Source organism: Amblyomma americanum, chromosome 11 (genome assembly GCF_052857255.1).
Source record: "Amblyomma americanum isolate KBUSLIRL-KWMA chromosome 11, ASM5285725v1, whole genome shotgun sequence".
NCBI classification, from domain to species: domain Eukaryota; kingdom Metazoa; phylum Arthropoda; class Arachnida; order Ixodida; family Ixodidae; genus Amblyomma; species Amblyomma americanum.
Genome location: NC_135507.1, coordinates 23,121,327 through 23,135,941, shown reverse-complemented (window position 1 = coordinate 23,135,941; position 14,615 = coordinate 23,121,327). Strand labels below are relative to the sequence as shown.

General features: G+C 50.3%; 1 protein-coding gene across 3 annotated transcripts in view; it reads right to left on the bottom strand.

Moving 5' to 3' along the window:
* Positions 1–14,615, bottom strand: part of LOC144111151 (uncharacterized) — an 88,196-nt gene that overhangs the window by 6,332 nt on the left and 67,249 nt on the right. For all 3 annotated transcript variants that reach the window (XM_077644306.1, XM_077644307.1, XM_077644305.1), the window contains 11 exons: positions 14,166–14,258; positions 12,776–12,991; positions 10,636–10,941; positions 8,225–8,440; positions 7,280–7,453; positions 5,176–5,320; positions 4,241–4,401; positions 4,005–4,076; positions 3,433–3,615; positions 1,334–1,421; positions 782–979 (listed from right to left, as the gene is read on the bottom strand). In XM_077644306.1, the coding sequence (XP_077500432.1) occupies positions 782–979; positions 1,334–1,421; positions 3,433–3,615; positions 4,005–4,076; positions 4,241–4,401; positions 5,176–5,320; positions 7,280–7,453; positions 8,225–8,440; positions 10,636–10,941; positions 12,776–12,991; positions 14,166–14,258 (1,852 nt within the window). The remainder of the gene's footprint in view (positions 1–781; positions 980–1,333; positions 1,422–3,432; positions 3,616–4,004; positions 4,077–4,240; positions 4,402–5,175; positions 5,321–7,279; positions 7,454–8,224; positions 8,441–10,635; positions 10,942–12,775; positions 12,992–14,165; positions 14,259–14,615) is intronic.

The window sequence follows — 14,615 nt, the reverse complement described above, 5'->3', positions numbered from 1 at the left end:
CGCTACCTTTGGGACTTAGGGATTCGTACGGCCGCGATGTCGCCAACAAGGCTTCAAATGGCACTTGTTGATGTGATTGTGGAGATAACAGGACTGCGCTGTCTTAAGCAAACAAGACGACGGGGCGGTCCATTGCGTCGGTGTTGTCCTGTTGGTTTGTTCCCTTCTATCCAGCGCAGTTCTACATGTGATGAGCCAAAAGTTGCGAAAAATGGGACAAACTGCTCCACTAGTCCGAGCGACGGACCAGGGAGAGACTAATTGAGACTAATGGTTCCTGTGGAGTTAGTCTCCAAAGAAAAAGAAATTCACAAAGACACCTAATTACTTGATGTGTTGGCAATGCGATAGCATTACAAGCTGTTGATGCCTTTACCGGAAGTGACGTCATTTTCTTCCAGCCAATAGGAAGTATCCGTTCTCTAGACGTCACTCTCCCTCCAGCTAATGGCAGAATTTTATGACCGACGACATATTTTCTTCCCAATGAGGATTTTAATGCGCTCGCATTAAAACCTCACAGGAGACGACGCGTTAAAGAGAGGAAGACAGTACTTTCGTCCTAGGCTTCTTAAGTAATGGTTGAGACGACGCGTTAAAGAGAGGAAGACAGTACTTTCGTCCCAGGCTTCTTAAGTAATGGTTGCCCTTTGGAGGATTATGACCGTGGCACAATCACTTAGTCCTCAAAGTACTAATCCCTGCGCCATTTAATTCTGTAGTCCCTCCTGGCTCGTATGTCGCTCCTCGCGACGTCGTCTTGGGGCAGTGTGGTGCGTACCGAGTCTCTTGGCGAGGGCCAGCCAGTCCCGACCCGTGTTCCCGGACTCGAGGAGTCTGGCAGCGTCGCGCAGCCAGGGCGGCTCCTCCCAGGCGCACTGGCCGAAGCGCTCCTCCCAGCCGAAGGCCGAGAAGCCCAGCGGAGGCTGGTCCGCGTCCCAGACCGCGGTGGCGCTCGAGGCGCGCCGCATCCCAGCGCCTCGCCGGAGAAGAGAGAACTCGATTAGAACAGTCAGTTGTACACCGGTGCAAAGTGGCGCCATCTTTACGCCTTGAAAGTCACCATGGAGGAAGGAAAACTCGGGAGTGGCCCTCGCTATCCGAGCTGCGCGCCAAAAAGTGTGCCGGAAGTCACGTGCTTTCGCAAGGACTACTGGGAGTCTTTGGCCCACGGCGCAGCCAGTGGTAACGTTGGGCGCAGCGGCGTCGCCTGCTGCATTGTCTGCGGCACATGCGCAACGACTTCTTTCCTTCCTCGATGAAAGTCACCGTGGAAGTCACGGGGGAAAGAAAATTCCTTCGTCCATGGTGGAAATCTTGGCAGAGTACTCACTGTATCCTCTCATTCCATGAAACGATGCGTATGGAAAATGCCGCCTCACGAACTCTGTCTGGACTCGTCTGTAGTCGCAGTACACGACCTGTGTGAAGAAGATGTTTCAGACATATATGCTCAAAAGACGGAGAGCTTGTGTTTTTCCAAGCTTGGGAAACAGCGTGAGCATACCGAGCAGCAGCTATTAGCAGAAAAGTAAAAACAAACAAGGGGCTATCAGTTGGACTGATGCGGAGGAAACGCGATAGCATTCGTCTTTCACTCGCCAATCTATTCGAATTACGATTCTATTCCAATACTGATGCCATCGCCTTTCACTCACCAGCTATTCCGATTTTGATTCTATTCCGATTCCTCACTAGCTCCCGCAAGCCTAATTTGTGCACAGGTAGTTCTTCAGTTCTTCGGTAGGCTGTCTATTTTGCTTGCAGGCCTGCTGTTGTCTGCATCATTTCCATCCTAACCACTGTCATTTTTGCGGAGACATTCTCAGTCCGGCGTCTCCCACCTCCCGCCTATAAGAGGGAAAAAAAGAAAGCGGGGGGGGGGGGGGAGGCAAATGGAGGAAGGGAGGTCCCCTTAAACATCACCTGCCAACCACGGCAGGTGGAGTTTTCACTGTCATGGCCCCCTAATGCTCTCGCATTAAAAATCCTGGCAACACAGAAGGAAAACAATAAACTAACAGAGCGCATGGTTCCGAACATTGAGCCCTGGTTATCTAGTGAGTGTACATGGACTCTAAACTCCCCATTTGTATAAAAAGGGAGCAAGCTGTCTTTTAGCGCACCTGTCCTATTGGACAGGCTACTCTCTTGTCATTCCGTTCTGTATAGAGTGTCATCATCATCATCAGCCTGACTACACCCACTGCAGGGCAAAGGCCTCTGTCATGTCTCTTTAATTAACCCTGCCCTTTGCCAGCTGCGCCCACCCTAATGCCTGCAAACTTCTTAATCTCATCTGCCCACTTAACCTTCTGCCGCCCCCTGCTACGCTTACTTTCTCTTGGAATCCACACTGTTACCCTTAAGGACCAGCGGTTATCTTGCCTTCGCAATACATGCCCTCCCCAAGCCCATTTCTTCCTCTTGATTTCGACCAGGATGTCATTAACCCGCGTTTGTTCCATCACCCACTCTGCCCGCTTCCGATCTCTTTAAGTTACACCTACCATTTTCCTTTCCATGGCTCGCTATGCTGTCCTTAACTTAAGCTGAACTCTTTTCGTTAGCCTCCACGTTCCTGCCCCGTAGGTGAGTACCGGTAAGATACAGCTGTTGTACACTTTCCTCTTGAGGGATATTGGTAAACTGCCATTCATGATCTGAGAGAACCTGCCATATGCGCTCCACCCCATTCTTATTCTTCTAGTTATTTCCATCTCATGATGCAGATCTGCTGTCACTATATACCTGCCCTAAGTAGACATATTCCCTTACCACTTCCAGCACCTCATTGCCAATTGTGAACTGCCGTTCCCTTGCTAGACTGTTGAACATTACTTTGGTTTTCTGCGTGTTAATTTTTAGACCCACCGTACCGCTCTGTCTAACTCATTTATCATGATTTGCAGTTCATCTCCTGAGTGTCTCAGCAAGGCAATGTCATCAGCGAATCGCAGATTATTCAGGTATTCACAATTAACTCTTATCCTTCCTTAACTGTTCCCAGTTCAGTCCTAGGAATACCTGCTGTAAACAGGCGGTGAATAGCATTGGCGAGATCGCGTCTCCTTGCCTGACGCCCTTCTTTGTTGAAATTTCATTGCTGACTTTATGGAGGACTGTGGTAGCTGTTCAGTTGCTATATATATTTTCCAGTATTTTGACATAAGCCTCTTCTACACCCTGAATACGCAGAGTGTATACACTCATTAGATAACCGGGGTCCAGTGTTGGGAACCATGCGCTCTGTTCGTATAAAAGGGAGTGCGCTAGATGACAGCTCACTCCCTTTTTACACCCACAGATGCGTATTAGTGTTTAGACTAGAATTTACACCGAAGTGCGCTTTGTTGTAATTCGCCTCGAAAGCACTGCACGCCGAGGCTCCAATCGCGCAGTGGCCTTCCCGTTAACCCGACGATCGCCCACCTTTCTATGCAGGCATTCGTCGAGTGGCAGGAAGTGTAGGCACGCCTGCTCCTGGCAGTCCTTGGACGAGTGCTGCGCGCACGGTATCGACTTGCACGGACACGTGACGAAGCACTTGAAGCACAGCCTGTTGTACCAGAGTTCCCTGAGTGCCTCGATTTCCGCCTCGATCAGGTGAACCACCTGCGAAAATGAAGGTGCAGGGAGCATTTCCGTTGTAGGCAGGAGTTAGTGCAGTAGCCCGGTCAGTATATGAAAAGAACTGTGCAAGATTTGCGGCGAAAAGTGGAAAACACTATACGCTTTGCCGTCGGTTCAGTCTTATAAGGGAGAGCGCAAATCGGCGTCACCAAATTACTTTGTTTGTCATAGTGATTTCATTGTTGTTGAACGTAGCGAGTGTCTGGACCGCAGGCTCACGGGATTAAGCACGACTTCACGACAGTCGGCCGAAGCTATTGGCTGGAGGGCCTCCTTTGACAGGCATTCGCTGCTTTGTTCTTGAGTTGTATCTGTCTGTAGTTACTAACAAGTGATATCAAAGCGATTTGCGTGCAGTATGCACAACTTGCCTTTTCGCAAATGCTCGGCTGTGGTATTCCGCCCATCCAGTTCTCCATTGTGTTTGTTCTTTGTATGACGACCTGAAAAGCCGAGAATGAGGCACAAATTCTGTGGTACGATGCGTCTGTGCTTTTCAGAGTGATTGAACTAAAGTTAGAGGCGACACATTCTTAGTTTGCACAGGAGAGACGAATTTTTAACAAAATTCACGGCAGAAACTAGACGGTTGCTTTTCTCGGTCTACCTGAATCCTTCCCCTGTTCTGACTGGGCGACGTCTGGTGAAGCTTGAGCAGCAGGTCGTTGTCCCGGTCCAGTGGTATGGTCGCGAATCCGGTGATGAAGGACGCTTCGCGCCAGTCGCACCAGCGCAGAAGGCGAACCACCAGGCGCGTAAAGAAGCCCACTGAAAAAATTCACAGGGATACCTACGTCCATTATGCTCCATTAATTCTGTCTGTCTGTCTGTCTGTTGTTGCCAGGAAGAAAGAAAATGAAAGTGCACAGGCCTGCCAACTGGCTCAAGCCGAGCCACAATCGCTACCACGTGCAGATAGTAGGAGAGTTGAAAGATGGGATAGAAAGCCAGGATAGTAAAGACGCGCTAAAGACAAGACCGATCCCAGAGGCAGTGCAATACCGGGCCAACAGGTGGCGGGAGTGAAGCATCCTTCAAACTCTCCGCCACATTTCCAAAAATAAGTCCGGACCCCATTAATTGCATTATGTGTCCGCACCTGTTAATGCTGTGGTAAGATACAACAGCTGTATCTTACCGGCACTCACCTACGGGGCGCAAACGTGCAGGGTAAGGAAAAGGGCTCAGCCTAAGATAACGCAGCGAGCTATAGGAAAAAGAATGATAGGAATAACGTTAAGAGGCCGGAAGCGGGCAGAGTGGGTGAGGGAACAAACGCGGGTTCACGACATTTCTCAGGGGCCCAAGCTACCTCACAAAAATTACATACACATTCTATAGACTCTACAGACTGCCTACGAACTGACTATTTAAATTTTTGTAAGCGAAGCCTCCGTTATATTGCTATATAACGTTATAAGTCTGTTAAACTTCACAGTGGTCTCAGATATCCCTTCCGGTTTCATCACACAGGTTGACAGGCTACCATTTTCGACGTGTATTAACTGTGTTTCGACAGCTGGTTTCATTAGAGCCGCTCACCCGGAAGTAGACCCGCGAAGTCGATGAAAAACACGAGGGCGTCGCTGCTTGGCGAGTTTCCCAGGGCCATGGATCGCGTCTGTAGCGACGTCGCCAGCCAGGGAACCACGCAGAAGGCTTCGTCATCGTCAATAAGGGATAACTCCTGAAAAACGCGGTTGTATAAGGTTAACCTTAGTACGTTAGAAATGGGCTATTCCGATAAATTCTACACATTTCTAGACAACTAAACCTTCCACCTGGAAGCTTTGAACCACTATGTTATCGTGTCCGCGGCAGTAATAAATGCTAAAGAAGTAGGAAGGGGAGATCAGTCCCAATGTTCCTACAAAATGCGAGCTCTTGCGACGCATAGATTAAACGCATTTCTCGATCCCTAGCAAGGAGGCAAAGTATTTCTCGGATGACTAGCTTATCGGCTATGCATATCGCCACAAGATTTGGTTTATGGTTTATGGGGTTTAACGTCCCAAAGCGACTCAGGCTATGAGAGACGCCGTAGTGAAGGGCTCCGGAAATTTCGACCACCTGGGGTTCTTTAACGTGCACTGACAACGCACAGTACACGGGCCTCTAGAATTTCGCCTCCATCGAAATTCGACCGCCGCGGCCGGGATCGAACTCGCGTATTACGGGCCGGCAGCCGAGCGCCACAACCACTCAGCCACCGCGGCGGCACATATCGCCACAAGAGGTGCCTTTCGGAAGAATAGATACCACAAATACTCTTTAATTATACAGTGGCTGCAACAACGTCATAGTAACCACCGTGTTTGAGATCGAAATGTGGCGAAGACCTACGCGTTTTAATGCGTCGCCGGTCATAGAATTCGACCATTGGCTGGAGGGTTATGACGTTCCCAGACGCGAGCATTCACACTGGCTGGATGGAAGTGACGCCACCAGATCGGATGTGATGTCACTTCCGGTTAAAGGCATCAACAGTCCTTAATTCTATCGCATTGTCAACATCAGATGGAATTGGGCGCACCTGTGAATTTTTATTTCTATTTCGCGTATAGCCACCTGCTTTGGCCACAGGTGCGGAAATTATGCTCTGCGCACCATCATGGCGTACATGACGTTATGCGCAAAAATCTATACGGCACCCGCTTTGCCGGCGTTGGAAACTGGACAAAGCACAACTTAGCAAACAATGTGCCTCAGGTCCCAACACGTATTCATTGTGCTAGGTCATATCTCATTGATAGCGACTCCACGGTTCAAATAAGTAGCAATACTGTGAGTGAGCACGCGTTACCTTCGACATCTTACTGTTTGTATGCGCATTCACCGGGATATGCGTTTAAATTGCTGAACAGACGAACGTCAGTGCATTTTAGCCAGCCCCTGAGGTCGGCCGCGGATAATCATGTTAAGCGCATCGACCCTTGTTTCCACGAGAACGGATTTAGCGCCTTTCTTTTGGTAATTTTCAGGTTTTTTTGTTTCCTTTTGGCTACGTCTGCGGTTCTTCCAGTATCATTGTGCAAGTTTATATATTCAGTTATAGGAGGTCCCGTTACAGCTTCGGGCTATTTACTACCTTCTGTATGGTTTATGTAATGCCCGTCTTTTATGAATAAACAACCCGCCGCGGTGGCTCGGTGGTCAGGGCGCTCGGCTACTGATCCGGAGTTCCCGGGTTCGAACCCGACCGCGGCGGCTGCGTTTTTATGGAGGAAAAACGCTAAGGCACCCGTGTGCTGTGCGATGTCAGTGCACGTTAAAGATCCCCAGGTGGTCGAAATTATTCCGGAGCCCTCCACTACGGCACCTCTTCCTTCCTTTCTTCTTTCACTCCCTCCTTTATCCCTTCCCTTACGGCGCAGTTCAGGTGTCCAACGATATACGAGACAGATACTGCGCCATTTCCTGTCCCCCAAAACCAATTATTATTATTATTATTATTATTATTATTATTATTATTATTATTATTATTATTATTATTATTATTATTATTATTATTAATAAACATTTCTTCTCTACAAAGTACAGAAGACAACGACACGTGCGCAGATACGTAGGGCTATTAGTGTGCACATGCCGCAAGATGTCGCACTAATCGTGTATGCAGCTGGATCTTTTATGCACAGCTGCTCACTGAGGGCAGTCGTTCGTAGTGGGCCACTAGCACGTCTAGAGAGCTGAGCACAGCGACGAGGGTCTCCAGCTGGTCTGTAGAGTTGCTCCAGAGTGTCCTCAGCTGCTTGTAGCTGATCCGGTAGCTGGCCGGCTCCTTCCTCCCCTTGGGGACGTCTTCCCAACAGGTCTGCTTCTGCAACAGGCACGCAACAGAATGGTTATTTCGCTCGGCAGCTTGACAGTGCTAGCGCACGACTGATTTGTTCGCGTATTGGTAAGTGCGAAACTAAAATAGTGTGACCTGGTAACGTAGTCGAGAAAGCCGGTACCAGCCAGACAAGAGTTCGAGGTTCTAGCCGCTAGCAATTGCCCTCTATTAAACGAACTCAGACGAGAAAAACCGACAGAACCGTGTCAGAAGTACGACAAAATTTCTTGTAGTTTTGTTGTACCGACAGAACTTTCTGTCGTTTTGTCGTTCTGTAGCACTCTAGTTTTTCTGTAGTATACTACACAGAACTATGTTGCTGCTACAGAAAAACTACAGTGCTACAGAACGACAAAACGACAGAAAGTTCTGTCGTTACAACAAAACCACAAAAAAATCTTGTCGTTCTGTAGCACTGTAGTTTTTCTGTAGTATATATACTACACAGAATTCTGTTGTTACTACAGTAATGTCTGTTGTTACTAAAAGCTTTTGGTCAAAATCATTACAGACATTCTGTTGCGACGACAGAAATTTTTCTGTTATACTTTTCGCCCGGGAAATGCACGCAGCAACCAATCAGCAGACCCACAATTTCACGAAAGGCTTCAAACAGTCATTCGCTATACATGTTCCGGCTGGGCGATAGTACACGATTGCGCGATCACATCAGCGAGGACAGCGGCACTAAAATCTAGGCGATACACTTGCGATGCGCGTTAAGCACAGTCGGGGATTTCTTACGCATATACTCACCTGAGGCGCCAAGCCGATGAGTTTGTACAGGGCGTCGAGGAACCACTGTGGCCTGAGTATGACGATGCCGTCCCATCGGCTGTCCAGGGCACCGACTCCGGTGCCCCGGTGCTGGCAGCCGAAGCACACCAGCTTGCCCTGCTGGTGCAGGAAGTGCACCACTGAGTGGAAGCCGTCCTCGCTCTCAATGCCCTCCTGACGTCCGATCTCTTCGAGCTGCACAGGAGCGGGGTCGGAGGGACACAACAGTGAGCGCACACCCGAGAAGATCTTCATGCAGATGCGAGTCAACCCGCTGCGCATAGCACAAACAAGTCATCATTATCATCAGGCTGACTACGCCCACTGCAGGGCAAAGGCCTCTCCCGTGCCTCTCCAATTAACCCTGTCCTTTGCCAGCTGCGGCCACCGTATCCCCGTGAACTTCTTGATCTCATCCACCCACCGAACTTTCTGCCGCTCCCTGCTACGCTTGCCTTCTCTTGGAATCTACTCCGTTACCCTTATAAGGGCCAGCGGTTATCTTGCCTTCGCATTACATGCCCTGCCCAAGCCCATTTATTCCTCTTGATTTTGACCCGGATGTCAGTGACTCGAGTTTGTTCCCTCACCCACTCTGGCCGCTTCCGGTCTCTTAACGTTGTACCTATCATTTTTCTTTCCATAGCTCACTGCACTGTGATTAACTTAAGCTGAACCCTCATCGTTAGCCTCCAACGCGTGCAAAAACTGAGAGAAAGGAGAGGGGGATGTATAACACGGTCGAAGCCCCCCTTGAAATGAGCATCAGGTATTTGGTATACCCATCACAGTTTCCCTCTTTCCTAACTCTTCCCCCTTGGTTCCCCTGTGCACCTCATCATCCCCATTTCTCCGGAAGTGAACTTCCTAGGCATCTGGCACCGAGATCGACCTGCTACTCATTCTCATTGCAGCAGCAAGTTGCAATACAGACTCCTTGGACTTTGATTCCTCAGCTGCCGTTGCGTTTCTTTTGCATTCCCTCAAAGCTGTGGTGCGAGTTCAAAGTAATGTGCGGTGCAAACAAGAGCACGTCTCGTCCGATCTTGCCCATGGAACAACAGGAATTTGGTGCGACATGAGTTCTGCCACTTTGCAAGCTTTTTTTAGACTTCCAAAAATATAAAAGAGCACTCACGCGATTGTGGGGCGAGCACTACTAATCCAGCGCAAAACCGGTTTATAGCATGACAGTTTTTTTTTTTGCGCAACAAGAGTACTGGCAATGTTGAGACGGTGCAGAACGCACCTAATCAGACGTTAGTGTGCAGCGCCAGCCTGACTGACTCGCATGCTATGCACGGAGTTTCGCCCCAGACTGTCAGGAATTTTTAAAAAATTGCTTTTGGAGCTAAAAGAGCGCTTTTTTACATCAAAGCATTTTCAGCGATGTAGTGCGTTAGAATACAGCTAAAACATTTTAAACAGCAGGCTGGTTAACAGCTATTGAATAGTAAACCTTTCAAACATTAGTGTCAGTCTTCTCAGTTATTGAGAGGCGTGTAGCCTACTGTAAGTACCACCCATACCAGTTTCCAGAATTTCGAAAATGCCACTCTCGTCGCCGCTGCAGCGCAACTAATTTTGGTGCCATACACGGCCGAAAGCGAAACCGCGCAGCCAGAAAGAGCGCTAGCCACGCCTACGAGCGCGCGTCACACAGCGGTGAGGGTGTCACATGCTCCTTTCACAGCGCCCGACTGAAAGCTGCGAGCGGGCAGAAAGCACGTGACAAGCGCGCCGATGTGTGACGCGCGTGCTCGTGGGCGTGGCTAGCGCTCTTGCTGGCCACGCGGTTTCGCTTTCGGCCGTGTACGGCAACAGAATTACTTGCGCTGCAGCGGCGACGAGGATGGCATTTTCGACATTCTCCCAAGCAACACAGGTAATTGACCCAATATAGGGAAATGTTGATTTCACATTGGTCTTTATAGGGCCAACCATTGCCAATATATCTCAAATATTGGGCCAATTACCTGTGCTGCTCGGGCTAAAAACTGATATGAATATCACTTACAGTGGGCTACAAACATCTCAGTATATGAGGAGCCCAACAGTAATAGTTAAAAAGCCAACAGTTCAGATCTAGTTAGCCTGCAGCCTGCTAATTGGCCCATCTTAGCTGCATTCTCCCTATCAGCACAGAGCATCAGCCCACTATTGGAAATGTGTTGGCAAATGTTGGTCCTTTGTCGGACCGCTCTTGGCCAACGCATTACCAATATTGGGCAGATATTCTGTGCTGCTTGGGCTGATGCACCACATTGCTGATAATGCTATGCCAAAGAAAGCGTTCTTCGAACTTCGAAAAAGCCTAGTTTTTTTCTTCTTTTGACTACTGACAGTGTGATGTGAAGAGCCCTATACAGTGCCCGCTCTCGGTTCGTTACCTGGTATAGGCTAGCGAAGTAGACACCGTTGTCCAGCAGCCTGGCGAGTGCCCTCTCGAAGGCGAGCCACCGCAGCGGCACCTCGTGGCCAACGCTGTCCATGCGTGCCGCCACGTGCTCCACCTTGCGTCGAAGAGCCTCCAGGGCCTCCTCGGGGTCGCCTCCGCAGTAGTCGCCGCCTCCGGGATCCGAGGCTTGTGTGGACGGGTCCAGGCAGCAGTCGACGGCGAAGTACATCGGCAGCACGTGCCGGCCGTACGCCTTGTTGCGCAGGGTTTCCCGCAGCTGCGTGAACTTCTCCGAGATCTGTGGTGGTGTGTGACACACCTCACTATCAGCCTCCTACGCACATTAATAACATCAGCTCAACAGTGCTAGCAAATTAAGATTTTGTCGCTGTTGAGTGGATATGGTGGCTGTTTCGTTAATTCTTTATAGGCATTTGTGAAGACCTGCCTTCACTTGAAAACAAAAAAAAATGGAAGGTACACCTAAGCTCGGCCCAAAGCTATGACGCCATAGTGTTAATGGGTTAATGCCTGTATATGAGGAATTGGTCATTCTTTACGTTCATGGATTTCTGTGCGCTGCCCCGAATTCCTGGTAGTGGACAGCAGCATGGCATTATGGGGCGAGGCATGCGACGGGCTGCCATTCAAGCATACCCCTTAGTTGAAGATCTGTTTCGTTCCATGCGTTTTAGCTGTCTTCAGTTACATTCAAAAATGACAAATTTTTTGCTAACAATTGCAGTGTCCAACTATCTAGCTCTGTTGGGGACAATTCAAAGTATTTAAACTTTAACCTCCTCTTTACTCCGTTCCACAAGGCCCTGCAGCGCTTGGTGTGCAGCGGCTCTCAGCACACTGAGCTTCATGGACCTTGCCGGCCGCGATAAAGGATAGACTATCCAGTAGCTGGTGTTATGATCGGGGACCGACCTCCAGCCTGATTGAATTTTCACGCGGACTCTCCCGTGAGCTGACGGATGAATCAGGCAGGAGGCGTCGGCGCAGCGTCAATTCCCGGTGTAGCCGCGGCGGCGACAGCAGAGACGGTCCCTTCCCTGTGTTGGAGGAACCCGAAATCCGCCTTGTGCGGTAGCTAGAAGCCCATTTGTGGCCCTTTTTTCTCTCTTTCTCTTCGCGCTGTCTCTCTTCCAAGCCCACAGTGACGGGATTTGAAGGCGCAGGCCCCTTCGCCAAGCCATGTAGCCCTAGCAAGCCGAGCACCAGGCCGGGCTGTAGCTTGTACCCATTTCTGAGGAAACCGGCGGGTAGCCGGCCGGCAGTGGGCAGTGGGATACGACCCCATCTCGCCGACAAACAACATTTAAATATGCCAGCCGTGCGGCACCAGCGGAAAACGAGGACGCCCCTCTTTTCTGGGAACTGCAACGGCAGGTGGTGGAAGCCGCTTTTTTTTTCCGCGGGCAACTGCGACCAGAAGACAGCGGCTTTGTTCAAACACCGAGCCGGGGTGCCACCTCTGTAACAAATCATTGCCACTACCGGATCTTCATTGCTACCGGGAAGCTGTTCCTCGCCATCAAGACAGCTGCGAGAGCGTGCCAGTGAAGAATGTCCAGCTGATAGGGCAGTCGCTAATCAACCACATTCTCCTGCCAAGAATGTGGTTATCCGGGACGCAGCAGTCGAACGGCTTTTCTCACGCGTTTTGTGAAACTGCTGTAAATGTGTAAATAAGTTGCACAGTCTTCTTCGGCACCCTCCGGCTCTCACTACTTTGTCTCTGGCCATCAGGCCTGCTCCTGATCCGAACCCGTCCACGCAACAGAAGCCACATAACTGGTTAAAGCTTAAAAGAGACAAACAGAACGTACGCATAATGGAAAACTGCGTGTTTAGAGAGAAAAGTTGAATAAAAGAACAGATAAATACGGGCTGGCTTAAATGCTAAAGTGAGCGCCGGTCCGCGTCAATTCCGTGTGTTTTATCACTGTCCGGCATGAACCAGGCCAACCGCGAACATCAACAAAATAGTGCAACCTTCCTCCGGTATGAAAACGCAGCAACGGGCCGCCTGTTATCTCCAAGCTGCGAGGTGAGGCTCCTATGGTCCGTACACTTTTGACGCCAGGTGTAAGAGCCCCTACATGAGCGTGCATCGCGCCCCTCACCGTGTTGTTCCTGGCCTGGGCGTTTCCGCGCAGCTGGGAGCGGTGTGTGCCCACGAGGATGACGGTGGGCAGCAGCTGGGACGTGTCCACGTCCTCGACGTCCTTGGCGGCCCCGTAGTCGCCGTCCTGGTGGGTCCTCGCCGCCGACACGTGGATGGAGGTGAGCCACTGGTGCACGTAGTCGATGGTCGACACGGGAGACCCCGCGTCCTCCATCTGGACGCAGGTATACCGACGGTTTTAGCCCTTATACATGTGGCCAGGCTGTGCTTAATTGATAATCAACCCAAATCCTAACCTGCCCTGTGGAGAGCGCAAGTGCGGATTAATTTCATCTACAAGAAACGCCTTACAACGACCACAAAATCTCGGCACCTGCGAGTGTTTTCACCTTCGCCTCTATTAAAATGTGGCCGCCACCCGACGGCACCGCACCCACGACTTCGTTAATTTCCCAGTTACAGAATGACGTAATAGTTCGCCCGACACCACAGCGGATATAATACGCGGAAAATTCGGCCGTTGCGGCATGCTAAGAATGCATGACTGCAAAGGGAAAGTCTGCCTAGGAGTTAACTGCAACATTCTGGGATTTAGATGGCTGCGAACAGAGTGGCTAACCCGGAAATCGGCTCGAGGAACCGACAGCGTTCGTTAAACCCGAAGGAGCACTGCGAGTGGTAGTTTGATTTTAAAAAATTAGCCGACAATTACACTTCTCGATGATGCGAGTTTTGAGCGCAGCTGCTCACGGTACTCGAATTACAGGCGACCGCATACGGAACATGCAGAGCCGAACGGAGGCGACTCTGGGCTTCGACTTGGGTAGCACGCACAGCGTTTCGCCGCCGAAGAGCCTCGCCTTGGACGGACAGCCAGCGCTATTCTGGCGCCATCTCTGGCGAGCGACGCATACCTTACCGATGACGTCATCCGAGAGCAGACGACGGCGCGCGCTACTTTGATGCCCCGGGTCGCCGCCGCGCAACTTGCCTACATGCAACCGCTCAACGGAAGCGCCAACATTGAGCGGCCGTGGCTGTACCCTACTCCTCCCTTTCCTGCCTAACCTCTACTGGGACCCCCTTACTTTCATGCAGTCTCTGCGCCTGTACTCGGTTCAGCAAAGATAAACGTACACCTTCGGGTCCAACTGTGCACGCTTCGTCGTAGACGTGAGCGATTTGAAGGAAAACCGACAGTCACGGCAGACATCGTGGACGCAGAGAGCGCTGCTTAAGAGTGCATCAGGAGCTTCTATCGCTCATTTCAGCCCAGCTACATTCCTTATGGTAAAAAAGGACGACTCAAAGGCTTCGGTAGGACTGCCGGCTACGCGACTGCAATTCACACGTTTCACCGAACAGTTACGAGCAAGAACGCTGCTTACGCTACGTGTTTGATCCGGTACGTGTATGGGCTCGTTGAGGTCCCTAGTGAGGTCGAACAGGAGGAGGTAGATGCCGTGAGATGAGTAGAACGCCTGCGGCATAATTCAGAGACAAACAACCGAAACACTGTTACTTCCTTTTTTTTGTGGCGAGAACACATCGAGCACCATGACACAGCAGTGAACAACAAGCCCTTCGCACCATTTTTGTCGATGACTGTTCTCTTGCTACAATGTTTTGCATAGTTTCTTTCAGGAAGCTACTTCGAGCTGAAGTCTGAAGAAATGAACATCGCGATAACTGTCTCTTTTAGTAGCACCTTTTGCATGCTTTGCATAGCATGCTTTTGGAGGAAAAGACGAGAATAAACCACGCTTAAGCCAGGTCACGTTCCGCGTTTAGCCTTCAGGGAAGCAACATGTAGTCTGGCTCCGTAACTTTTTTTAGCT